General features: G+C 36.6%; 3 protein-coding genes across 7 annotated transcripts; 2 read left to right on the plus strand and 1 right to left on the minus strand.

The window, feature by feature from the left end:
* Positions 1 to 1749: 1749 nt before the first annotated feature.
* Positions 1750 to 15560, plus strand: LOC132030240 (SUPPRESSOR OF ABI3-5). 5 transcript variants are annotated; one of them, XM_059419776.1, is made up of 17 exons: positions 1750 to 1907; positions 3608 to 3742; positions 3943 to 3983; positions 4216 to 4425; positions 4537 to 4957; positions 5040 to 5111; positions 5232 to 5324; positions 5404 to 5483; positions 6611 to 6755; positions 7526 to 7610; positions 8219 to 8310; positions 8394 to 8462; positions 10449 to 10619; positions 11549 to 11732; positions 13086 to 14027; positions 14327 to 14508; positions 15113 to 15560. In XM_059419776.1, the coding sequence occupies exons 2-17, from the start codon at positions 3695 to 3697 to the stop codon at positions 15293 to 15295; spliced, it is 3018 nt and encodes a 1005-aa protein (XP_059275759.1). In that variant the 5' UTR covers positions 1750 to 1907; positions 3608 to 3694; the 3' UTR covers positions 15296 to 15560. The 5 variants fall into 5 exon arrangements, with proteins under 5 accessions (XP_059275759.1, XP_059275756.1, XP_059275758.1 ...); XM_059419774.1 differs by adding an exon at positions 2914 to 2998 and having other exon boundaries at positions 1753 to 1907; positions 4216 to 4957; XM_059419773.1 differs by having other exon boundaries at positions 4216 to 4957.
* Positions 15561 to 17181: 1621 nt separating this feature from the next.
* LOC132030244 (pentatricopeptide repeat-containing protein At3g29230-like) lies at positions 17182 to 19829 on the plus strand. Its single transcript, XM_059419786.1, has one exon. The coding sequence runs from the start codon at positions 17334 to 17336 to the stop codon at positions 19242 to 19244; it is 1911 nt and encodes a 636-aa protein (XP_059275769.1). The 5' UTR covers positions 17182 to 17333; the 3' UTR covers positions 19245 to 19829.
* Positions 19830 to 20564: 735 nt separating this feature from the next.
* LOC132030245 (expansin-like B1) lies at positions 20565 to 22270 on the minus strand. The gene is made up of 5 exons (XM_059419787.1): positions 21881 to 22270; positions 21671 to 21777; positions 21390 to 21571; positions 21134 to 21266; positions 20565 to 20940 (listed from the first exon to the last, which is right to left on the minus strand). The coding sequence occupies exons 1-5, from the start codon at positions 22020 to 22022 to the stop codon at positions 20737 to 20739; spliced, it is 768 nt and encodes a 255-aa protein (XP_059275770.1). The 5' UTR covers positions 22023 to 22270; the 3' UTR covers positions 20565 to 20736.
* Positions 22271 to 27075: the final 4805 nt, after the last annotated feature.

Genomic DNA, 27075 nt, shown 5'->3' on the forward strand with positions numbered 1-27075 from the left:
TGCCCATGAGAAATTGTGAGGTTCACTCGGACACGTAAGCAAGGCCCGAGTGCCGTGTATGCGCCTGCACCGTTCGGGACGTGACACTTGCGACAAAAGCTAGGCATGAATGAAATGTTTCACTTGAAGATTCTACTAGGAGCATTTAAGTTGATGTACAATAGTGAAACAAATTAGATAACCAGAAACTCTATTTAGTTAATAAATCAAGAGAAGCAAATAATGTTTGTTTAGTATGTAAGAATTTGAACTCTTGGCCCATTATAGATTTTGAGTCCTTAAACTTAGTGTAAAACCCAAATTACAGAGAAAATAAGCACAAGACATCATGTTCTAGCAATATCTAAACGGTCAATTATCATATTCTTTGCCTAAACATTTTATTCTAGCATATATTCATAATTTAAATTTCCAAATAGTCTTTTTTATTTTTTGGCAAAAAAAAATAGTTCAAACAATAATTACAGACATAATTAACTCATAATTTCAGGATCACATAAGAATAAACAATGGATTGAATAATTAATGAAAATGATTGTTTTTTTAATTTAATGAAAAAACAAAAAGGGAAAAAGAGAAGTAGTAAAGTTGATAAAGATGAAAACTTACAGCATCAGAGATGAAAGGTTGATCATGGTCCCCCATAATGGGGTAAATGGTGTCGTCATAGTCTAGAAACATCACAATTTGATTTCCCTTTAAAGCACCGGTTATCTGCTCAAACATATCCAGTGTTGATGGATGTTGCACTTGTTTCATTCATCAATTATCAAAATATACCCACTTCTCTTTTCTGTCCTATTTATCTATCAATGGCTCAATCAATTACGTCATTACACAAATCTCGAATATGTGAACTTTTGCCATTATTCATAGAAACATTCATACACATATGTGGTAGTCATTATTATTTGTGTATAATACTATCGTATAATTGCATGAAAGTTTTTTTTAGTTTATCATCCAAGAATTAGTGTCATCTGAAAGAGGAGGAGTGGACTTGTGATGAGTAAGAGAGGAAGCTCTCATTGAATGAACCCAAGAGTTGATTCTATATGTGTGTGTGTGAGAGATTTTACCTAGTACATATTTTAACAACTGTAATTCCAAATATACCCATGTTCGTCCTTTTAAACTGCCGTTTCTAAATATTAGTAATGTATGTGCGAGCGCGTGATTTTACCTAATACATGTTTTAACAATACATGTCTTAGGTAGCACATATGAAAGGATGAAGTGACAGTCACTGGAAACAAGAATTATTCTTAAGCAGATATGCCTCTTAAAGATCTATAAATGACAAAAAAATTAGACCATAAAGAAGAAACGTCGTGAAACATAAGAACACAAAAAATAACAAATATATTAGAGTATAACGCGGGGCTAATTTGAGATCTAGAGTGACAAATACTACACATTGCATTTTCAGCCATTAATATTACCTTCAAAGTCTCAAGACAGGTGTTTCAAAATTGTGATATTTTTCGGCTTTATCTAAACTAAATTATAACAACTTTTAAAAAATGTGATTAAAAAGAAAAGAAATAATATATTTATTAGGAAAAAGATATTTTTGATCCAATTAAATAATAATAGAAGCATTTTTATTTCATTTCGCATATATTTTTAGACTAAATTATTAACTGGTGATATTTTTGTTCAATTTCACGTAGTTTTACATAGCAGCACAAAAATGATCCTATCCTAAATATTGGGCCTTGTGGGTTTGAAACTGACGAGCCCAAACCCTTCTAACCGTACCGTTTACGCCTACAATTGCGGACCCAAATTTCACGTTGTAGCATAATATTTGTTCCTCTTTCGATTTTTAACACTCAGCTTTTTCCGTCGGCGGCGAAACCTTTGCTCCGGCGAATTATCGGCGATCGCTTTTCAATAATCGAGCTGTAAGATTCTCGACGTTATTTCCCCTAAATAAAACCCTAATCCCCTTTCCTAAAAAAATAATCAATTGTACTGTTGATAATTGTCTTTCAATGTTTTTGTTTCCGATTTGTGACCGTAGAAATTAAGCTCATATCCATATTTATTGCTTTTTGGGTGATTTTTACATGTTAATTTGTTGTTTAATCTGTTAATTTTGGTGGTTGTTTTGAGTGACTATCGGTAATCCATATGTGGATATATTCCATCGTTAACCTATCAAAAAAAATACTCCATCGTTAGAACAAAGAAAAAAATAGAGTTCTTTTCAAACTTCAATCCAGATTTATTGCTTTTTGGGCGATTTTTATAAGTTAATTTGCAGTTTAATGTGTTAACTTTGCTGGTTTTCTTGATGGAATATTGGTAATCTATTTGTGGATATATTCATCCTTATGAAAAAAAAGTAAAAAGTCGATTTGTTTTCTAACTCCAAAGTTAATGGCAACTATTTTTATAGGTTTTAGTACCAAAGAATAAAGAAAAAGAAAAGAACAATTTTTTTGTTTATTAAGATCATTTTCAAGGATATGTTCAAATGGTATGTTACATAGTGTTGTATTTAATTTTTCTTTTGATTCGGTTTCAATTTCTGTCGGTTTTGTTGCGGTTAATGTTAATTTGTAGTTTCTGATGTGGGGGATTGAAATGTTTGTATAGAGTAATTGGTCCGTAGTCATTGGTTTGTTTGTTTCGTTTGGACCTCACCTTGTCTGCCTGTTTTACTGCTTAACTCTTGTGTCCCTCTTAGCATAACCCGAGCATAGATGCGAGTTTGCACCAGTTTTAGCATCTAGATTGAATGCCGAAACAGCATCAAAGTTGCAAAGAAAGGCCTGTAGAATAGTGAAGTGCAATCAGCAATTCTAATGGGCTCTTACACTTCTCAAACTCTTTTTATTTTTTCAATGTGAACAACTATCTCCACGGATCACTGCCTTGACTCAAGCTTCTATGCTGTTTGGTCAGACGGGGCATATGTGGAGATGCTGACATATATACATGTGGCCCTCTGTTTTCATGCGAGGACTAATAGACAAGACTCAAGCGTGAGGTCATTCCTTGTCCTTCCAGAATGCTGGTTCATAAGCATTCTATTCTCATATTAGACCAAGCATGCTTCAAAGAAAAAGTTACCACTTCGGGGTCTCCACATTTCGTTTTTACATTAACTGTGAGCTTATAATTGATATAGTTGGAGCTCCGCAGGATTTCTATTCCGAAATATTGTATAGTTTGTAGATTTTTCTAATTGACTGGTGTATAGTGGTTCTACCCTTACAAATGCACATCAGCAATGACTTTTCACAGATGGGCATTACTTTCATTGTGTTTCTGTTGTAGTCCTATGGCCCTTTTTTTTTTGTTTTTTAAATGTAATGGTGTCCTTTGTAGTGAGATTATCATGTGACTTCCTAATTTTGAACAACCAAGAGCCAATATCATTCTCCTCGAGATTAATAATCTCTTCAGGTTCAGATGATATTCAGTTACATTATATCTGATGATTCCTACATGAAGATCTTAGTTGTACGTTACAATGTTTCAAGAGTAGTTCTGGGAAGATTTTGATTTTGAGGAGTCCAGTAAAGGGGAGGCCAAATCATGAAGATTGTTTCCTTGGTCATGATGGCTTGACTATCTGTTTGTGCATGCATTACAGGAAAGCCTTACAGTCATCTTGCTGCTGATACTTCAAAAAAGAACATCAAGAGTTTTGCAGGAATAACACCAGTGGCTCTAGCAAGAAATGGATGCTGGTCGATATGGCCCCCATCAAGGATGGGAAAATAACAGCGTAATTGTGGTTTCCTTCTTAATCACATAATGGATGATAGACAAGAAACTAGGGTTGTGTGACTGTCGAAAAAAATTTCCGGCATCTCTTAAAGAACAATGAATGAAAGCCATGGGAGAGTGAGGATGTGGAATGGATTTGCCTAAACTTCCATCCATGATTATAACTTGCTGACACAACTTATTCTCTTGAATCCACAGGCTTTGGAGGGTTATAGAGGAGTGCACGAGCCAGATTTCCGGTGAGTATTATTAGTTTCTACCAAAGGGTACAAATTGCTTGATGGTAAATTTATTTTCCTAAGATTTCAAATAATATTTTACTCATCACCTTTATTGCATGAAAACACTTAATAGAAATTTTCTAATTTTTTTAATGTACTGAGCCCTATTATCTTGGTGCTTGATGCTTCATTTCTTCCATTATTTTTTTGCCCTTTTCCTATTTACCTTTGCCTCATGGTTTTCTGGCAGGGCTGGTGGTTCTTATGATGATAGGAGGTTTGTAGATGATAGATTTTCAAGGGACGGTGTTTACCCACGGGGCGCCTATCACCGTGATATACTGGAAGGAGAGCACTACCCTCATCCGCCACCAGCAGTTGGACATTGGCCTCAAACAAGGAGAAGAAGTTATGAAGAAGATTACCCTGTGGAGAGGGATTCCAGGAGGCATGAGAAGCCGTACGTTGATTCATATCACGAAATTCGTGAAGCTGATAAGTATCATGAGATTAACACATTCAGAGATGGTTATCGCAGTTTTGACAACTACCCTGATACTGGATTTGACAGGCCTGCTAGGTATGGGGGACGGGAGCATGATGACCTCTATGATGATTATGACTACAGACAACGTATGGCGCACCCCAACAGGGAGGATAGCCGTGAAAGAGACTACGAGTACAGCAGATACAGTTATGAATCAGACTATGAACGAGGCAGTAGGAGAGATGGTAATTGGAGACGACGTGAATCCCGCGAGCGCGAACGTGACAAAGAATCGAGTCGTGAGAGGGATCCGAGTCCATATAAAAGGCACGAGTGTTCCCGTTCACGTTCTCGAGGTCATGATGATCACCTGAGGTCAAGGTCTCCTCGAAGTCGAAGTCATAGTCGCAGTCATAGAGAGGACAGTTATGATGATGGCCGATACGATAGAAGTGAGAGACGAAGAGATCGTGATGATAAAAGATACCATGACAATTATTCTGTGGTATGTTTCCTGTTTCATATGTTGCACTTCCTATTTGCTTTTATGTATCAAGGGGGTCATGGCTTCTGCTATTTTAATGTAGGCTCCTTCAGCAACTGTTGTTGTCAAAGGTCTTTCACAGAAAACTACTGAAGAAGATTTGTATCAGATCCTTGTACTCTCTCTATTACTCTCTCGTTCTCGCTCAACTCCCCACTTGCTACTTGCTATCCACCCAGTTTAGCTGTATTTGTGCTCATCAAAGTTCTCCCCTTGCTATGCTCTTTTTCTCTAGGCTGAGTGGGGGCCCCTACGCCATGTTCGTGTGATCAAAGAACGAAATTCTGGCGTTTCTCGTGGTTTTGCTTTTATTGATTTCCCTTCTGTGGTATGAAAATTAATTATATGCAAATGACATATTTCCCATTTGATTATAGCATATAATCGAGCTTAGCGTTGTGAAATAGGGTGCGGCTCAAGCAATGATGGACAAACTTGGGGATGAGGGTCTAGTTGTGGATGGTAGGAAGCTTTTTTTCGAGTACAGGTAAATACAATTTTTCTTGCATACAAGGGCTTTAATTATTTATCTTTGTTATCATTGCCGGTTCATGTTTTGCGAGATTGTCTAGTGAAGCCAAGGGTATAATTCTCCAATTGTTTACTTTCTCTTGCACATGTAGAGTCAATTTTGAGTAAATTTATGGGAAAAGGGTCAAAAATGCCCCTCTGCTTTGGAAAAGGGCTAAAAATATCCTCTGTTACAAATTTGGGTAAAAAATACCCCTCCCGTCATTAAAGTTTCAAATATACCCCTATCTTAACGGAAATCCCCCAAAATAACCCGATTTCATTTTTAAACCCGCTCCATTTAAACCCAACCCAACTACATAAAAAATCCATATGCGACCAACTTGTTCCCGAGTCCTGCATCTGGAGCCACTAGGCACAGGAGCGGGTAACACATATGGGTTTTTTATTTAGTTGGGTCGGGTTTAAAAATGAAATCGGGTTATGTTGGGGATTTCCGTTAAGACATGGGTATATTTGAAAATTTTAATGACGGGAGGGGTATTTTTGACCCAATTTGTAATGGAGGATATTTTTAGCCCTTTTCCCAAAGTAGAGGGGTATTTTTGACCCTTTTCCCTAAATTTATTCATGCTTTCTTGAACCATCAATTCTTTGGATAGGACGACTGTAATTTTCTTTTAGACTGCTACTGTTATTTTTGTGTGCCTTCTCACGGCATCCCTGGCACTTCCTTTCATGGTATATCATAGTCCTCCATTTTGTTCTTTTCCATAGAACTTTGACTCTTTTTGGAGACTACGGAAGGAAATGGGAGTAAGCGAGAACACAATTTTTTTCTCTTCCTTTCAAGTAAATAAGAGAAATTTATATCCACTAGGCCCCATTCAACTTCTTCTGAATTTTATTTTATACCTATTCCCCGACCAATCAGGACAGTAATTCATATTTCTTCAACTTCCTCTGCTATTTTCATCGTTTATTTTCTGCAATTTTTAGACAAGCTGCAATTTTCGTTTTCTTAGTAGTAGAAGTACCATGTATACCAGCAGTTTTAGATATTACTCTTGGTGTTTCTGCTTAATATGTTTTGCTAGCACTCCAAAGTTTTAACTAAGAAAACTTTTCTTTGTTGTTTGGCAGTAGCAAGCCAACTGGAGGGCCTGGTGGTCTAGACAGTGCTTCAAGATCTAATCATGGTCACCATCGGAGCATCACTGTTCCATCTGATTGGATGTGCACCATCTGTGGATGCGTGAATTTTGCACGGCGAACATCTTGCTTCCAGGTTCTTATTTGTAGCCCTATTTTTATATTACTTTTATAATATATCTTGTTATTTGACAAACTATGTTGATAAAAGCCCTTCATTACCTTAAAGTTCTATTCTATAGGAGAAGACGATAAATAATGACAATTTATGAAAATAAAATTAAAAATTGTTGTTTTAATTTGCTCTGAATTTGGTCGAAGTCATCCATTATCCAAGACACGCACAAACACACACACTCGCACACTCAAGAGACTCTCAAAGGGTAAATGGAATAAGTTGGTAACTTTCTCATCTTTATTATTTTTCCTGTCCCCTAGATGATGGTAACTTCTTGATATTTTCACCGTTTGTGGTCAATTGTATTTTTTTTTTTTAAGAACACAAGGTTTTCACTTGTTCGTGCATCATCACAGCCCCTGTCCTTTGTGTTTATACATCTTATATGAAGATGTCCATTTATGTTATTTTTCTTGACGGAAGACTGAACTACATTCATTAATGCTGATTTAATTAATAGATGCAAATTTGTCTTGTATGCATGGCTTGTAAAGAGAGAGTTGGAGTTAAGAATGCTGTAATTTGTGTTCAAAATTATAACAGCATACTTTGGTAGGCTTGTTTTTGTTTTACTTTACACCGATCAGACAATTTTTTATCTGCAGTCTGACGAATATCTTGGCTGAGTTGGTCGTAGATACATGATATAGCTCCAATTCACACACGTTTCTTCGTGACTTGATCTTGTGATAGCCATGAGTGATCCTGTTTTCTCCTCTTTTAAACAGTGTAATGAGCCACGGACAGATGATGCTCCTCCAGCAGACATGGCATCATCCAACTCTAGTACTCTGGGGAGGAGAGGCGAAGCAGGTAATTAATATATGATATGTTCAGCTCTTATCTAGGGTCTACTTGGAACATCCAAGTATGGAATAGATTGGATCCAACTCAGCTTGAAAGTAATTTATTTCCAGCATAATCTAATTTGGTTTCAGTTCTTGTTTCTTAAAATGCTCAAGTTATTTTAGGAATTTCACTTGATCTTGTTTTGGTGTGTTATTAGTTATTTGGGAACTAGTTACCATCTTTATACCTGTTTCTCTTCACATCTCTCTCCTCTAAATTGTTTTGTCCATTTGTCTTTCTTCCATATTTCTTTCCATACCAAAAAATGGAGGGAAGAGAGAAATGGGAAGAGAAATAGTTACAAAGATGGTAATTACTTTTGGGAAAGGAGAACCAAAATATGGTCTCAGCACTCGAAACTTTGAGGCCTTATTCTTTGGGCCAAATCCAACTTACGGTCATTACAGGGTTAGCTTGATCCCAAAATTAATGATCAGGTTCTTGCCATACTAGGATTCAGAAATAGAACTGGAGTTGCTTTTCCCACTTAATCCAGATCAAGGGAGTCCCAGTTCCCCAAACGGGAACTTCAGTAGCATATTTGGAGTGATCTTAATTTGATATGTTATCAGGTCCCACACATGTCTTGGTTGTCCGTGGATTAGATGAAAATGCAGATGAGGAAATGCTTCGTTATGAATTTTCCAAACATGCTCCTATTAAGGTGAAATATTTTTTCTGCCATCTTTGCTGTTCATGTGTGTTTCCTGGCTCCCATCGAGCTGTCTAACAACTTAATATGTGCAGGATCTTCGTCTTGTCAGAGACAAGTTCACTCACGTCTCGAGGGGATTTGCTTTTGTGCACTTCTATTCGGTGCGTGTAGTTTTGGTTGTTAATGAGCAATTAATTATTCATCTATGGAACGGAGCATAACTAGGAGTAGGCATCCTTCTTTTTTGGTTGGCCATGGGACAATTTATATTAATATCTATGGAATGGAGCATAACTAGGAGTAGGCATCCTTCTTTTTTGGTTGGCCATGGGTCAATTTATATTAATATCTAATTTGAGAAGTTTTTGTGTAATTACTTTTTCTAGATTATGTTACTGATTAGGAAGATGACTGCCAATATTTTTTGGGAAGACATAAATTACTGCCTAAACTTATCCTGGAAAATCACTTACACCTTAACTTTATGGTTGTCCCCCTCCATTCTTGTTTGAGGCGATAATAAGACCCCAATAAAATGACGCAACTAGATTTAGTCCCGGCTGCCTGCACGCTCTCACAGTCATATGTCATTTCTATGTTTTTTTGTTTTTACTTTTTTTCTTATACGTCTCCCTACCCCACAAAGGTAGGGGTAAGGTCTACATACATCTCCCAAACCCCCCAAACCCCCAGCGCCCCCCAAAAAAAAACACACAAAAAGACCCCACTTGTGGGAATACACTGGGTATGTTTTTGTTGCCTCCCCCTACCTCTTCGCTACTTCCTTCTTTCTCTGTCACCTTTTCACTGTTGTGATCTTTCCTCCTTTAAGAGCTTCTGTCTGTGCTTCATATATCGTCCATCTGTTTACGCTGGGCAAAATGATCCATACTCTTTCTTTTTTCTTTTCCTTTTTACAAGTATGTTGGGCAAATGAAGTTTCATTTAGAAAGGAAGCTGAGTGTGTGACGACCAAAAAATTCCAAAATGCTAAGAGCAAAGCAAACATAAAACTGATGGAAATTCCACTTATGCCACCACAGTCGATTTCCGCCAACCTGCCCGGTGGAGATTATCTTTCATATGCAAGACTGACTGAACATTTAATGCTGTTGGAAATTGAGAATAATCTGATATTGATGAATCACATCATCAGTAGTGTTTTGTTATTGAATATCACGGTGGGCAAATGAGTATGCTTCTGGTGAGCGTGCACAGCACAAGCAAGACCATGAGGGCTCTATGGTGAGCTAGAGTAGTGGGAGGGTAAGGAAAACACAGCAAGAGAGAAGAAGCCATTCGTAATGTGATTTTGTTTCGTTTGTTAGTTTCTCTGAAGTGATCCTAGATTCTAATGGGCAGTTTATGTTCGAATGTGGGATTCCGAGTGCAATTTATAAAGTGAAGTTAATGATGAAGTGGCAGTTGGTTGGACTGGAATTTTTTTTGGGAAAACAAGAGCTAAATGATTTAACATTTTAAACAGATCGTTAGTGTGAGAGAATAGTGTGTGATTAGGTGTAGAAGTAAGAAAAGTAAAATGACATTAAAGCAGATCGTTAGTGTGAGAGAATAGTGTGTGATTGGGTGTAGAAGTAAGAAAAGTAAAATGACATTAAAGCACTTATTGTTGGCACGTGCATGTAAGGAAAAAGAAAAATAAGGAAATCACCCCTTGCCAGTGGCAAAGAAAATATAGTTCTAATCTGTCTTAGATGTTCTTCACGTGCCTGACACGATGTGAGCTTCACTGCCTTTGCCACGTGGCAGCTTAGGGCGGTCTTAATATCACTCCGAACAAGAGGGGTAAGGGGACGCCTACCGAGTTTAGGTGTGCAAGTGGGTGTTTAGGACAAGTTTAGGGAGTAATTTATGTATTCCCCGATTTTTGCCGTATTTTTCATGAGTATGGATTTCATTCACAAAAGTGAACAACATATAAAGGTGGGTTCATGTTTCTCATCATATTGTATTTTGTAATTGTCATGTATAATATTTCTATTTTCTGCATTGCTTAGCGGCTTGCTGCTTTAAGTTGTTAGTCTGTATTTGTTAATGAGCAATTGAATGAAGTTGGTACCAGGAGCTTTACCCTTTTTTTGGGCGAAAAATGTTTATCTTAATTGTGCTATTTTCATCTATTTCAGGTGGAGGAAGCTACTAAAGCTCTTGAAGCAACAAATGGGACAACTTTAGAGAAGAATGGGCAGATTCTTAGAGTTGCGTATGCAAAAAGCATCCTAGGACCGGGATCAAGTGGTTCTCAGGCTAGTAGCCTTGCTGCTGCTGCTATTGAAGCAGCAACTTTTGCTCAACAGGTTCTCTTCCCCTTTGACTTGGTTATAGCTTTGTTCTTTGTTTTTTGTAATAGCAGGTTCCTTGTCAGAGATGAACTTTTGTTGCCTATTTCTGCCCGCAGATACCGGTCTTGAACAAGTAATTTTAGTTTGAATGGGTGAATGCGTTCTGTTATTTCTTTTTCCGGACTGCTTCGGTTTGCGTTGTTTTGAACCGAGGGTCTATCGGAAAGTACCTCTCTACCTCCCATGGTAGGGGTAAGGTCTGCGTACGCTCTACCCTCCCCAGACCCCACTTGTGGGATTACACTGGGTATGTTGTTGTTGGCTGAATGCATTCTGTTCATACCTGCTTCGTAGCTCTTCTAAATTGTCGTAAGTTGATTAAACCACATCTCGTGCAATTGATTAGTGTATCATTCAAATTCATCCATTTCCCAAATTTAGAAACATCATTCATCCATTTCTCAAATATATTGAAGACTTCCATATTGTATTCGCTCTTTGGGTATTTTCTCCAGATCAGTAGAATTACTGTGCTATTACAAATCATCTTCATTAATCTCACGTCGTTAAGCTGACATTGGGCTGTGCTTCCCCATTTGGGGCGGGGGGATATCGTTTGGAATATATGGGCGTAGAAGCTGCTACTCTTGTTTTTAATCCATACAGAATGGTTCTTTTTATTTATTTTGTTCTCTTCAACAGCAGGGTGGGGGTGGGGGTGGGGTGTGACAGGGAGACTGTTGCTGCAAAGAAAGAGCTTTGAGTGTCCTAGGCGTTGTGTTGTTTGCAGCTTGCGTTTACGTTGATTGGATGTAGACAGCTGTTCATATTTCAATATAAGAGTGTAGATGCTATAATTGATGCATGTTAGATCATTTATGATTGTCGGATACACAAAGGTCAAGTGAGACATGTGTCTAATTATGCTTCCCCCGTGCTTTTAGTATGATGCTGTTGGATGGGCACCAAAAGAGTATAATCCTGATGATAAGTTGTCTACTGGTGGACAAGAGCACAGTGGAGAAGTTGCTGGTCAAAATTCTGCTCCATCATCTGGATTTGTCTGGGATGAAGCCTCTGGGTATTATTATGACGCCGCTTCTGGTTTTTATTATGATGGAAATACAGGTTTGTTTTCAGTTTATGTTAAAGCACCATCCTCTTTGTATTGTAAAACCGAGTCTGGTTAAGCACGCTTCATTAGCTGATGATATTTAAACTAACATGAAATGGTAGAAACTTTTTTTTTTTGACAAGGTGACAGAGTATATTAAATCATCAACACATTTGTGTTGGAAACCAAAATGATGTTGGAAACCAAAGAAACCAAAATGAAGTGTTTACATAAATGGATCCGAACCAAAAGTATAAACTAGAGACAAACCCACTAAGGACTATATCGTCTCATAAGGACCCTAGTATGTCTATAACAGAAACTGGATCATCTATATATTCTGTCTGCTCACGTCTTGTGCCTTTTGGGTACCATGGGGTTGGATCGCAGTCTAAGTGATACTTCAAAGGTCCATTTAGTAGATAAATTGTAGATCTCGATGTCCGTCAATTTGACTCCTGAGAGTGTAAGAAGTTAGTTCAATTTTTAGTTGACTCCTGAGAGTGTAAGAAGTTAGTTCAATTTTTATGCCTGTTTCTTCTCTTGAAGACGTCAGGATAGAGGTCTTTATTTTACTTCTTAACAATTAGATATTACTGTCCAGTACATTTATATTTGGTCTGGAAATTGCTATGGAACTGTAATGGCATTCGCATGTGTGCCCCTTTGCTCGCTTGTTGGTAAGCTTCAAAGTGTGAAAGGTCATCCATCTCAAAATCGTCACATTGCAGGAAAAGAACTGTTCCACATTTTTTTGGCTTTTTTATGAGGATCTATACTATGATCAATGGAAATAGGGGTAATAATGATGACTTTAACTGTGTTTTTCCCCTGCTGTCTTAAAATTCTGAGTCAAATAATTTACTAATTCCAACTTTAAGGAGAATTTCTCATTATTTGCAAATATTGAACTTTGTAAGTTCAAATACTGGTGGCATGTTGAAAACTTATTTCAGGAGTATTTCAAGTGCAATATTGGTTTTTACTCGCCGTACTTCAACTTTTTTTTTTAGTGAAATTTATGCCCCCACACAATTTCAACTTCCAAATACTTTTTTTTTTTTCAACTTCAACCAAATATTATTGAAATGCCTAGTTTTTTAAGGGTGTGCTAGGTTTGATTCTTTCAATAGGTTTGTGTTCGATCGGGTAGTCTTGTTGGGCCTATCTTTATGAGATGTATTACTGCAATTATGTTAATTATACTCACAGCTATCTTTCTACTTCTGTTTCATCTTTCATTGATTCTCTTATTCTCATGTTAGAATATGCCTTGGTAGCTGGATTATGAAAGGTCTTGATAAACCCTAGGACATAATTACAGGTAGGTAGAAGATGACACTATTGCAATTACTGTTGCTTTGCAGGGTTGTATTATGACGGTAACAATGGACTCTGGTATTCTTATGATCAGAAGACTCAGCAATATGTACCCTGCACAAATCAGAATGAAAGCAAAGCAGCAGCAGGACCAACTGAAACTGCCAAGTCATCAGATGGCTCAAACACTAAGAAAGTCGTTATATCTGCACCAGCTTCTACAATAGCTGGTGAGAAGGCTGCCTCACTACCGGACGCTATCCAGGCTGCTGCCTCTGCAGCAATAGCTGCTGAAAAGAAAGAGAAGGAGAGGGCAAAAGAGATAAAACTTGCGTCGAAAAGCAGTATCCTTGCCAATAAGAAGAAAATGAGTAATGTATTGTCAATGTGGAAGCAAAGAAGCCATGAAGGTCAAGCCCCCCGTGTGGCGCTTGAAGACAACCAGACCACGGGTGAAGACAGATCTAACTCAGTAGGACCCACTGCAAAGGCCAAGTTAAAAGCTGAGACCTTGACGACTAGAGAGAATCCTACAGCCAATTCAGGACTTGTAGGAAGCTCAACTTTTCAATCTGTGAGTTCTGAGTCTCAGGATAGGCCTAGGTCTCTGACTAACAGCTCTGGGGGCACTCTAAAGGGTGTCATAAGAGGTTCTGGTTTAGGGGTGGTGAAATCAGATACTCTATATACAGGATCATCTGGAAGTGCACCCACGTCACACTCCATGCCACCAACCTCAGGTCCATCTTCATTAACAAATGCAGATGCCACTGCAGCACCCTTTAGGACTGATGCATCTGCATTGGGTGCGTATACACCCCCAGTACCATCTGGTAGTAAAAGAAGGTTCTCAGAGATGCCATCACAGCCTCCTCCGTCTATCAAGGAACAGTCTCAAACTACATACCGAGATCGTGCTGCTGAGAGGAGGAGCTTATATGGTTCATCTTCAGCTTTTGGAGATGATGCATCAGATCATGGAGATTCAAGTAAGATTTTATAGAACATTTTGGGCTAATGTCGCTTGTTTTGAAGTCTTCTCAGCTTTGTATCTATTCTCTCCTCCTCTCTTCTCCTGGTTTCAAATGCATTATGGGTTTCGTGAGTGTGTATCTTCGTTGCTATTATAGGATGTAATTCTTCCATAGTCAAAAACTTTTCCATAAGCCCAGACCTTGCTTAGTTGGAAAACTTCAAAAAAATGAAGATTCCAATGGTGGTGCTAGATTTGTTTGGATGTGTATTAACTTGTGAGAAAATTTGTTTTCTATTATTGCTGGGCTTCAAGATCGGGATTCAACATCCAGAAGAGGTGTTTTTGATCCAACTCCTTTCCCGCCTGGTGTTGGAGGTGGACGTAGTGCGGAAGCAAATAGTCAGAGCTTTGAGGTTATCAGTGCTGACAGGGCTATCGATGAGACTAATGTGGGCAATCGTATGCTCCGCAACATGGGATGGCAGGAGGGCTTGGTATCATTTCTTACCTAAAACTCTGATAGACTTCATTTCTATATGATCCCTGGAAAATGTTGTCAATAAGGCTTTTATTAATTACAACAACAATAACTATGGCTCAACCCCAAGCATGTTTGGTCGGCCTTGCTTTATGGATCCGCAATGTGCATAACACTCCTTTTTAGATTCATCGCACTCTAATATTATATAAAATAAAATTAAAAAATACAACAGCAAGACCAAAATGCTCCTAGAAAACATGCTAACATGTGTAAAATGTATCCCAACAATATGGTATCACCTATATAGATCTAGTTCTTCCCTTGTGCCCTATATGGATCTCAACTATTCTTGATAAAAAATGGACTCCAACTAATACGCTTATAGTTTTAGAAAAAAAGTTATATTGATTGCATCAGTCCGATCCTGTTTATCATGGTTTACAACCTTTTTTCCTCTCAAAAAAGAATGTGGATGGACACTGCATTTTGTGTGTCCTTGTATAAGTTCGTGATTCCCAGGCTGTAGAGTGGCAAATTGGTGTTCCTTTCTCATATGGCGAAGCCTGACTGTATTTCGGGAATTTTTTTTTTGGTGTCTTTTATTGTTATGAATTCAGGGATTGGGGAAGGATGGAAGTGGTATGGTAGAGCCAGTCCAAGCTCAAAGCACTGGACATAGAGCCGGACTGGGAAGTCAGCCCAAGAAGGTGGTGGACCCAACCCTTGAAGTACAGTCTGGTGACAGTTACAAGACACTCATACAAAAAAAGGCTATAGCTAGGTTCAGAGAGATGTCATAAATGGAGAAGAAATGTATTACAACCACGCCAGGATGGGGACTGGAGATGTTCGGTTAGAAATGTTTCTGATTAGGTTAGTTAGGTATTTTGTTGATTTCTTTGTTAGTTTTTCATTGTGCTGTTGGATTCAGAAACTATTTAAAATGTTGAGGGTGAGACACTGGTTTTCTACACCTCTTTCTGTACTTGCCTTGTTCGATGAATGCTGCAGTCAGGTTATCTCACTTGTGTACCCGTTTGCAATGTAAAAAAGGTTCCCTCTTAATTGCGTCTTAGTAATGACTCTTTTAGTGAAGTGATACATTCTCGATTGGTTACTTGAATTGCCCTGGTGACTAGGTTGAACGTTCAGATCTTCCCCACAGAGCAAGTTGTTAGTTTAACAGAAGAAGTGTCATAAGCTATGCTGATTTGTTGAATTTCGATGTTTTAGGAGTAGTCTTGCTTCAATTACCTGGCCGTTGATCTCATTAATTAAATTTATCTGTTCGGTTCCTTAAAGTAGAACAACAACATAACCAGTGTAATCCCGCATGTGGATCTGAGGAGGGTAAAGTGTACGCACCCCTTCCTTGTGGTGGTAGGGAGGCTGTTTCCGAAAGAAAAGTAACACATGTTGAAGCAGTTTAAAAAGTAAAATACAAAAGTATCAGACATAACATAGGCTCCAGTAACACACATCAAAGCAGTTTAACAAAATAAAATGCAGAAGTGAAATCCCACATACTGTTTCCGAAAGCCCCTTGGTTCCTTAAAATAGAACATTGGGTATACGCTATTAGATTGAGATCTTGGCCTCATCGTATTTTCTTTCCAGAGCTTGGTTTCGACTATTAGATTGAGGCTGATCCTAGTTGGGATCAGCATTTGCCAGACTTGGAGTGACATTGCTCGAGCGTGATTTCTGAATTTTGGCAGTTGCCTTCTAACCGAATAAATTGGCGCTTTTAAAGTTGTCAGCATTTTTTATTTTAATACCTTACCCGACGTTTGTACAATCAGTGTGTGTCTGTACACTTTTATTATGAATGCTTTATTCTATCTCCACTTACGAAAGGCGAAGTTGTTACAATAGGCATTGCGATGCGAACATGTATTACACGTGTAAAATTTGAAAATGAATATTCTACCTTAACGAGCATTAGAATCCTGATGAAATTTTAATGAATTTGAAAGAAATTATATGGAATATTGAATTGAGTCCAAACTAGAATTTGTTCTCTTTTTCAAAAAAGAAAAGAAAATGAATCTCTAAGGTGAAAGAAAACCGATATTGTTGATGTACACTTAACTAAGTAGAGAATTTTTTTACTACGGTTGAGACACAACCAACAAAAGTAAAATGTACGCTACACTAAAATACTCACTTTGTTTATTTGAAATTCAAATACGTTCTGCTTAATATTCACGACTAAAATCAAAATAAAGCAATAACTCTAAGGCCTCGTTTGATACGCGGGATAAGGTGAAATATTTCAGGATTACATTTGAAATTAAATTTATACTATATTTGATTGATGATATAAATATTATCCTCCTGCATATCCACCTTATTCCATCATATTTGAGATTGTTTTATTCCACCTCACAGTTGGAATACATTAGCACAAGAACGGAAAAGGGTCAAAATACAACTTTGAAAAATAGTTCATTCATACCCTTCGTTATCTTTAGGGCCTAGGCTTATCAATTATACCTTGATGGGGTCTGTCAATACATCTAGCACATCTAGAAAATTATAATAATTTTTTACTCACTAATAAAAATAAAAAAAATATAAAAATAATTCACTATTTTTCTTTGAAAAAAAAAATTCATTTTAGTGAGTAAAAAATTATTTGAGTGTAAATAATTTTGAAGAATAGGATAATCAAGAATTATATAATCTAATAAGACTATAATAGTCCGCAAAACTATAGGATACAACTGTAACTTTTTCCATAAGTTCAATAAAGACTGCGTATTTTTTCTCCACCAAGCACGTATTCCTTCAGTGTTCTCAACATTCCAGTGCCTGCCAATACTCGCGGGAGAAAACATGGCCGTTAGATTCAAACATTCCAAACAATCCCTTTCCCTTTCTTCAGAATGTGTTAACAAGTTCATCAATACCCAAATAAACCTTTCAAAACCCACTCCAAAACTCTGGTCTGATCATAATAACACTGAATCTTTATACAACAATGGTGTACATATATTGAATTTGAGCCACCCCATTTTACGCATATTAGATTCTTGCACCCCAAATTTAAGACAATTTAATCAAATACATGCACAACTAGTTGTTTTAGGCATTTTTCAACACCCTTTAACTGCAGGTCGAGTTATAAAGAAACTTTGCTCTTTAGAACCTACTTTTGCTCATGCTTTAAAGATTTTTGAGAATCTTGAAAACTCAGATGCTTTTATTTGTAATTTAATTATGAAAAGATTTGTGAATTTTGATGAACCAGAAAAAGCTTTATTGTTTTACTTTGATAAAATGGTTAAAAATGGGATCTTTACGAATCATTACACGTTTCCTATATTGGTTAAGGCTTGTGCTGATTTAGGTATGGTAAATGAAGGGAAAAAGATTCATTCCCATGTTGTGAAATGTGGGTTTGAGTTGGATTTGTATACCAGGAATGTTTTGATTCATATGTATTCGGTTTGTTGTCAGATTGATGATGCAAGGAAGGTGTTTGATTTAAGTTCTGACTCAGATTTAGTGACTTGGAATACTATGATTGATGGGTATGTGAAAAATGGGGAAGTGGAGCTTGCGCGTTGTGTTTTTGATGTAATGCCTGAAAGGGATGTTTTTAGTTGGAATTCCATGTTATCTGGATATGTAGGGATTGGAGATATGGAGGAAGCAAATTTACTGTTTATGGATATGCCTTCGAGGGATATTGTTTCTTGGAATTGTTTGCTTGATGGATATGCTAAGATTGGAAATGTAGTAGCTGCCCGTGCTCTTTTTGAGCAGATGGATTATCGGAATGTAGTTTCTTGGAATATTTTAATGGCACTTTATGTGCGTTTGAAGGACTATACGGGATGTTTGGGATTGTTTGATATAATGATGCAAGGAAGAGATATTCAGCCAAATGAGGCTATCCTTATGAGTGTTTTGACTGCTTGTGCACATTTAGGGAAACTTGATCGAGGAAAGTGGATACATTCTTATATAAGATATAGCGGGAGGATTAAGCCTGACATGTTGCTTTCGACTTCCCTATTGACAATGTATGCTAAGTGTGGTGAGATGGATTTGGCGAAGGAGGTATTTGCTGGGATGCCAGAGAAAAGTGTTGTCTCGTGGAACTCTATGATCATGGCTTATGGGACCCACGGGCACGGCGAGGCAGCACTTGAAACATTCTTGGAGATGGAAAAAAGTGGAGTGACACCTAATGATGCTACGTTCATTTGTGTTCTAAGTGCATGTACTCATTCAGGGATGGTATTAGAGGGATGGTGGTATTTTAATGTGATGACTAGAGTTTATAGAATAGAGCCTAGAGTTGAGCACTACGGCTGCATGATTGATCTTCTTGGGCGAGCTGGTTTGATGAGAGATTCTGAAGACCTCATCAAGAATATGCCTATGGACTCCGGGCCTGCATTATGGGGAGCTCTGCTTTCAGCTTGCAAGACCCACTCAAATCTGGAACTTGGTGAGATTGTCGCCAGGAGATTGATTGAGAGAGATCCAGAGGATATTGGATCCTATGTGCTTCTATCCAACATATATGCTGCACAAGAGAGATGGGATGACGTGGAGAAGGTAAGAAAAATGATGGTTGTAAATGGAATTAGAAAGGAATCAGGATCTAGCCTAGTCCAATTTTCAAACTCGGACATGTGGTGTTTTCCAGAAAATGTTTCAGTACACAAGAGAATTATGATGCATTCCATGTTGAGTGAGATGGGAGCCCACATCAAATGCCAGAGTGAAAGGTGATGGAATGAAGGAACTTGAATACAATGGAAGGCCTTGGAGAAGCAACAACAGAGACATGGATGTCAAAAGAGATATAACGAATCAAGGACATCAAAATTGCAGAACAAAACTCATATTTCTGGTACAGCAGAAAGTTCGGCATGGTACAGCAAGTACATTATGCTTGTTTGACTGTATACAAGTGACCTGCAACTTTTGTGGTGGGACGAAGGCTGACAATTGGAAAAGAGAAAGTGAACATCATTGACCTGGAATTCATGAAAGTTTAGAATTTGAATTGGATGAAAGATTAGAATTTTGAATTGGCTGAGATATCCTCTGCTTGAAGAAAAAATAACTAGTGGATAACTTAAGATCATCACATATTGCAGTGAAATCCCAAAGTTGGCAGGAAAGACATCTGAATAAGCTGAGTACTCTAAAGTTTCCTACTTCGGTTTCTTTTATACATAATATATCTGAAGATTCTTCAGGCTAAGATAGCTGATTGATTCTAATAGCTGTCTTCTATTGTATCTGTAACGATCACAGTTTTCCCGCCTTTTTCTGTAACAGCGACAGCTACTATAGTATGTTTGCAGTTAACTTCTTTGCCTGTTCTTGGTTACTTGTGTTATTATTAAGAGCTAAGAGGTTCTCATGACTTGAGTCTTGTGACTAGGATCAGTGTTCCATTTGTAGAGGTTAATTTGGGTGGCTGTGTTTGACTGTTTTCCAATAAATGATAGCATTTGCTTTGAATCTATGTGCAGAAATTTGTAGTCTAATGTAATGCAAGAAATGTTTTAAGTTTGAACGATCAGATGTGTGATCTAATTGAAGAGCTTTTAGTTTACACATGAAACAATATACTATAATAGTTTGAATAAACATATTTTGAATAGAAGACTACTCCCAATGTTCCGTTTTATGTGAGACTCTTTCCTTTTTAGTTTGTTCCAAAAAAAATGACACCTTTCTGTATTTAGAAACAGTTCAACTTCCAATTTTTTGCTTACAAACATTGTTTTATAGCCACAGTAATGCTGTGGCACTTTTAAGACCACAAGTTCCAATATTCTTCTTTTTTGTCTTAAACTCTGTTGCCAGTAAACATCTTCACATAAAATGAAACAGAGGGGCTAATTCCGTGTGATGCAGAATTTAGTACTTTAAGCAATGTCTGTGTACTGATTGAATATGGAATGGCGGATGCTGTTCATGAAAATGATGGGCTCAAGGTGTTTTACTTAAGGTGAGGTTGACCCATGCACAACTTAAATAATAGATGTGGGCAATTTCTGTGTTTCTTAATTTCCAGTCATGAATCAATATTAAAAATTGCTACAAAACATAAACTTTATTTGTTGAAATTACATAATTGAGTCTGGATCCTTTTATTGGTTATATTTACTAGCAGTTAAGAATGATAGCTAGCACAGAGTAACACCACGGAAGAGCCTATAAACTTATATATTAACGAAGTTAATCAAATAGCAACAGTCCTTTGTGTTTATGCATCTACTTGTATTCCTGAGTCGTATGTGTCACCAGCTTTCCAGTTTTCAGGTATATTATTGACAGGAACAGCCCATGTCTCATCTCCATCATCAGCACTCAATAGCATTCTGATCTGTAAAGGTCCCCTCGGAGGCGAAGTAGTAGTCCACACTGCTCCATGTGTCCTGTCCAATAGCTTGCATGCAAAATTCTCTGTCTGCATATTCGAAGAAAATAATATTCAAAACGTTGAAATATAAGAAAATTTGGATGAAGCAGTCCTATTGTTATTTCTTCGTTGACTCTATGTACTTCTTTATAGGTAATTTCATTATTACTTGTTTTACTTTATGCCTTTATTAGAAACTTTTGCTGTGTGGATTCTGAAAGATGCAAGCTAGCAGATATACCTCACATAGTTGCACAGCTGTAATATCACTTTTGCCTTGTTGATACCATATCACAAAAGCCAAGTAATGAGGATTGTTGCTGCTCTCTTCAATCTTGATTGTAATATTTTTGTCCGGGTAGGTACATGAGACCCTGTTAACAGAAGAGAAATTTCTTATGGGCACCTTATGTGGTTCTCGACGAACTTATATCCAATGATCCATATTGCTTATATACTTATAAATATTTACTGGTTTAGCTATAAACCAACTATACCTTCTGTACTCGATATCCACCACACCAAGTGCCAATATAGAACCAGCAGCATCTGTCGTTTGAGCCATGCGAGCAAAAGCTCGCTGACTTAGAATAAAGTCTGTGCGATCGCCTGAACCATGGTCTGTTATAACTATAGTCACTCCTTTATCAGAACAGTAGTTACTATCGGTGCACCTCACCTAGCAAAACAAAGTATAGTCCGGAATGACATCTTATACATGGAAATCTTGGCTTGTCATTATTGACTACATAATTTTTATTCCGTTTTTCATCATTACCTGGTAGCATGCACCACATCCTAGACCATTTCGATAGAGTTCTGATGCTGCTGACACATCTCCGCCATTGATTGTTGCTCCAAAAGTACCAAATCCACAACTCCCATCTGCAAGCGATCAAACAGAAAAAGGTTATTCTATGAGAAGACTTATATTTTCTCCATTTTAGGTACAAGTTATTGGTCTAACTATGCACGTTAATAATCTCACTTTCTGTTCCTTTTTCTTCTGAATTTGGATAGTGAGCTGCACGAGAACGAGTGAAACAACCCGGGCATGTCTGAGAGTTTCCCAGAGTTTGCATGAAGATAAAAGATGCTACAAAGACTGAGAGAACTTGGAGAGGAGCCATTTGAATTAAAGATTACAAGAAAGGGCAATTAAGCAAAGGAAACAAGTTGGTGTTGCATGGAAATGAAATGGCGTTCGAGTATTTATAGAGAACTGAAAGCAGCAAATAAACCTCCACGTGGGTAAAGCTTAACTATGACTTTTGGCATTTTGTTCAACTTCAATTTGAATGCATGGAATTCTGCCTTTACTTTCCTAAGCAACTTTATTGGACCTTACATCACTTGTTTTAGATAATATTGGGAGACACTTTCTCACTTTATTGGGAGAATATTTTGTGCTTCTTTAATGTCTCATAGCTCAATGTGTTCCTTGCCAACCTTGTGCTGCTCATGTTAGAAACTGTGTTACTATTCTCTCCACCCTAAATCATGTGACTGGGCACGAAGTTTAAGAACGAAAGAAAGACTTTTGAAACTTGTGGTCTAAAACGAAGCCATAAATACTTGTGGTTATAAATCATCTAATTAAGGGTAAAATGAGAAGTTTAATAGTTACTATATATAGAAATGTGTCATTTCTTTTTGGGACTGACTATATAAAGGAAAAAGTATCACATAAATTATGACAGAGGAGTATAAGAGATCTCACATCATGTCACCTCTTTTTCGATAAGAATAACTTTGTCACCTTTTTCTCGATAAGAATAACCTTGAAACTGTTATCTCAGTGGTCTGAACCAACTTGCGTGATATTGACTCCTCCCTCTGCCTTTTCCACTGCTCCCTGAACTTACTCACACTCGGTGTTTATATGAAACTACATTAATTTACCGTAGTTTAGTGATTAAATCGAGGTGAGAATATGTATTTATACATTATGGTTAAGTTATTATAACAGTATAGTTATTATAACAGTATATGTAAAGATACATGCCATGTGTTGATGAAAACACCGGGTGCAAGTAAGTATTTTTCCGTTTGATAAAGATGTATGAAGATATGAAAGACAGATATTTCTTTGACTTTGCAGGACAAATTTGTTTAGGAATTTGCTTGTTGTACATATAAATTTGGGAAAAGTTAGGTGCTTTTGCACTATAGAGTCTAAGGTCCTACTAACGGTTTGCTAAAATTTTCAAAATGTGTTTAAAGGTCACGAGGATATCCTTGATTTCTTGGATTTGGAAAGTGCAAGGAATAGGAAAAAGAAGGAATCTGAAGACCATGCTAGTTGCCAAATTCGGGAAAAGGACAATCCGATTGCTAGTTGCCAAACTTGGCAAAAGGAAACATCATTTACTGTTAAATGAGAAGTCTAATTGGCAATTTCAAAGATTATAATCATTTGGATAATGAGATCACCCCTCTATCCTTCTTGACTTAATATCTCTCTACTCTTCTCCACCTAATATCATGTTTTCGTTTGCGGCAAATTTAAACTCATAATATGCGCCTAACCTACACAACAGACGATGAGCTATCACCACTAAACCAAAGCTTAGGGCTAAATAAGTAGCTTACTAATTGGTGGTCATAATCTCAGGAATTCAATTATGAAAATTTGTAGGAGCCAGGGAGCAAGTACGTTGTAACACATCATCCATGACATGGAATCCACTGAAGGATTTGGAACCTACCATGTCTTCTATTTATGAATCTCTTTTTCAGAACAATTGTGTTGGACCTTGGCAAGTCCCTTTCAACATTCTGCTTTGGATTTTCCTTGGGGTATAAAATTATAAATCACCCACTTGAAGGGTCTCAACTGTACCACTATAAATTTGTAATTGGTTGTCTTGTTCACTTGGATTTGACCACTTGATGCATGAACTTGTGACAATTGGTTGTAGCTTCAAGAACTAGACCTTAGCCCTTATGTATATACAAGTAATTGGTTGTCTTGTTCACTTGGATTTGACCACTTGATGCATGAACTTGTGACAATTGGTTGTAGCTTCAAGAACTAGACCTTAGCCCTTATGTATATACAAGAAATATTGCTACACTTCAAAAGGCAAATTCTATTCGACCGGGCGGACAAATCTATCTTTCAATCGTAAATATATATTCGGGGGTTTCGAATCAAGGAGGACCTTCATTATGAAAGTCTCATCCGTCTTTCAACCTTTTGATATCGAGATTACTTCAATCTTTTCAAATATATATTCTTAGTTTCGAGAAAATGTTTTATCCCTCTTAGCATTTGCTTGCGGGGACAAGGAAGGGAAAACGCTCCCCATATTATTTTTCAATTGTATGCATTCAAGGCATGTATTTGGATTTAATCATCCGTCTGAATCTGAATTAATTGAGTCAATGGACTTTTGATATCGAATGATTAAGCCAAAATAAAAAATATAAAAAAAAAATAGAGTTTCTGGAAAGTGTAACTAACTTTTGAATGATTGAGATTTGAGAATGGGAAAAACCAAAATTGCTTAATATTTCATGGGAAAAAATGGCATAGTTATCAAGGTAAACATATGCTAATTGGAGGCTAGGGAAGGGAAACTAAGGAGAAATGGGAAACATTTCACCATGCCCACTTTCCTTCTCTCTTTTTTATAGATAGAAAACAAAATAATGTAAATTGTGGTTCTAGTACTAGTCATGTAAAGTTTCATTACAAAAGAATTGATGATTCGACTCTTGAATTCATATTACATAGTACAGCGAAGCCAGTATGTAAGCCCAAGTTCACGCAAGAAGGCCCGCTGGATCTATCCAAATTCAAAGCCCATCAAAGACTCTTTTACATGAAAGAATCTGAATCTATCCAAATGATATTAAGCAAAATCCTATTCCGGAAAGAATGACAAAGCTGAAGTGAAGAAAAAAGCCAAGTTATTGCAAAACTGCATAAGTTCATTCTATAAGGTAGGGCTTTAGTGTTTCACTAGAAGCTCAGCCTAGAGTTCCGCACTTAGCGCGGTTATGAAGAAAACAAAAATTAGAAATGTTAGAGAGGACAATAGCTTTGATTTACTATGTTTTATACCTTTCTACAATCAAACATCAATGAATGTGATATACTATTCATGAACTAACATCAAGATTAAAAATATATATAATAAAAAAAAAATCAACAACTGATAAATATAAGTGTCAGAGTAGGAACAACTACAACGTCACATTTCTATCTTAGTGGAGATTCTTAACTTCTATGTACCACTTGCATCTTTCTCTATTAGAAAAAAAACAACAACAACAACAACAACAATTGAACAAAGAGAAAAGGCAAATAAAAATTAGAAATTTAAAAATTATACTCTTTACATGAAAGTTGTTAGACATTGCATTTTGAAACTTTGAATTTTAACAAAGAATTTTTAATAATTATTTCAATAATAACATAACTGATTTGTTCTATAGACGAAGAGGCAAGCATAAATTTCATGCTTGTTTGAATGATATCAATGAATTTTCTTGATACCATACTACGAATATCTAGGATTTCAATAAAAAGAGGTCATTCATTTGATTAAAAAAAAAAAAAAAGAAATATCAAAATTTCTTGTAGCTAATTTTATGTTTTACTAATTTCTATTAAAGTATAAACAATAATAGAAAAACAAAATCATGGGGTCATGCACGAATGGATGCAGTTTGAATCTTCTACAAATTTTTTTCTCTCTTATTTCTTCCTTCCCTTTTCTCGCTTCTCTTCGTTTTTTTTTTTCCCCACCTTTCTTCTCACTTGTTACCTTTCTGAAGAAAAAAAAAATTGCAAATTGCAGCCGTGCTTTATAACTTACAGGATCTCATCCATCATCCAAATTAACCAAACAAATTCCTTAATTTACTCCATTTTTTTTTTTTAAATCGAGTCTGTTATGAATTCAACACATCATTCTCTCCTATAAATTTAGCACAACAAATGAATACTTGAATAACTATCTGTATCTATTTTGTTTAAAATAACTATCTATACATTATATAAAATTTATCTATGGAGGAGTGATGATGTGCCACTTTTATCTTGGCCAGCATTCTTAAACATTTGAGAATTTTAATGTAGAATTAACTTTAAACGTATAGAAAATAGCTTTAATTTTAATTGGGTAAAAATCATTTTAGTCCTCTAACTTTACTTTAAAAATCAAAGACTCCCCCAACATTGAACAATCGACATTTTCATCCCTTTATCTCAACTTCCGGCCATTGACGGTAACTTTATATTATTTGACCGATCATCAAAGAGGTAAAACGGAATTTCACTTATATTATTAATTAATTAGTGATTATCATAACTAATAATATATATTTTCTGCAGTTTCCTCCGTTAATTAATTCTAGCGCTTTTTGCCTTCTTCAATTTTTCTCCACATCCGAAGTAGTTCTTCATATTTCCAGAGAACCTTTCAAACCCTGGTAAACAATTGTTCATGAATTTAGGCATCCAAATAACGCTGAACTTCATTTTCACTATCCGGAGAACTAAGTCACGGTAAGAAATACTTTACATATTTTTTACTTTCACTACAATTATGTGTTACTTCTCATGGACACATGATGTACTTTTTCCACTTATATATTGAAAAGGTTTGAAACTGTTTATCATCTTCATCGAATCACCTTTGTCAGCCAAAGAAAAAAATTGTTCCTTATAATCCAAATAACATTATTGTTTTATCATCCAAATCTCGTCGTCGATGAGGCTTCATAAAAATATAGAGGCTTTGGAAATGGAATCGCACCAAGATTTATCTATTTGGGAATTAGCACTAAGATCACATGGTTACAAGGGTTTGAACGGTGGAAATATGAAGAAATGCTTAGGTTGTGAAGAAAAATTGAAGACGGCAGAAAGCATTAGAATTAATTAATGGAGGAAACTGTGAAACGTTTATATATATTATTAATTAGGGTCATCACTAATTAATTAAAAATATAAGTGAGATTCCTTTTTACCCTTGATGGTCGGTCAAATAATATAAAGTTACCGGTCAGTGGCCTAAAATTGAGATAAGGGGATGAAAATGTCGATTGTTCAATGTTGAGGGAGGTCCTTTATTTTTAAAGTAAAGTTGGAGGACTAAAATGATTTTTACCCATTTTAATTAGCTACTTGTTAAAAATTATCTATAACTCCTTTTTTCTCATAATTGTCAA

This window comes from Lycium ferocissimum, chromosome 9, assembly GCF_029784015.1.
Source record: "Lycium ferocissimum isolate CSIRO_LF1 chromosome 9, AGI_CSIRO_Lferr_CH_V1, whole genome shotgun sequence".
Lineage (NCBI taxonomy): Eukaryota > Viridiplantae > Streptophyta > Magnoliopsida > Solanales > Solanaceae > Lycium > Lycium ferocissimum.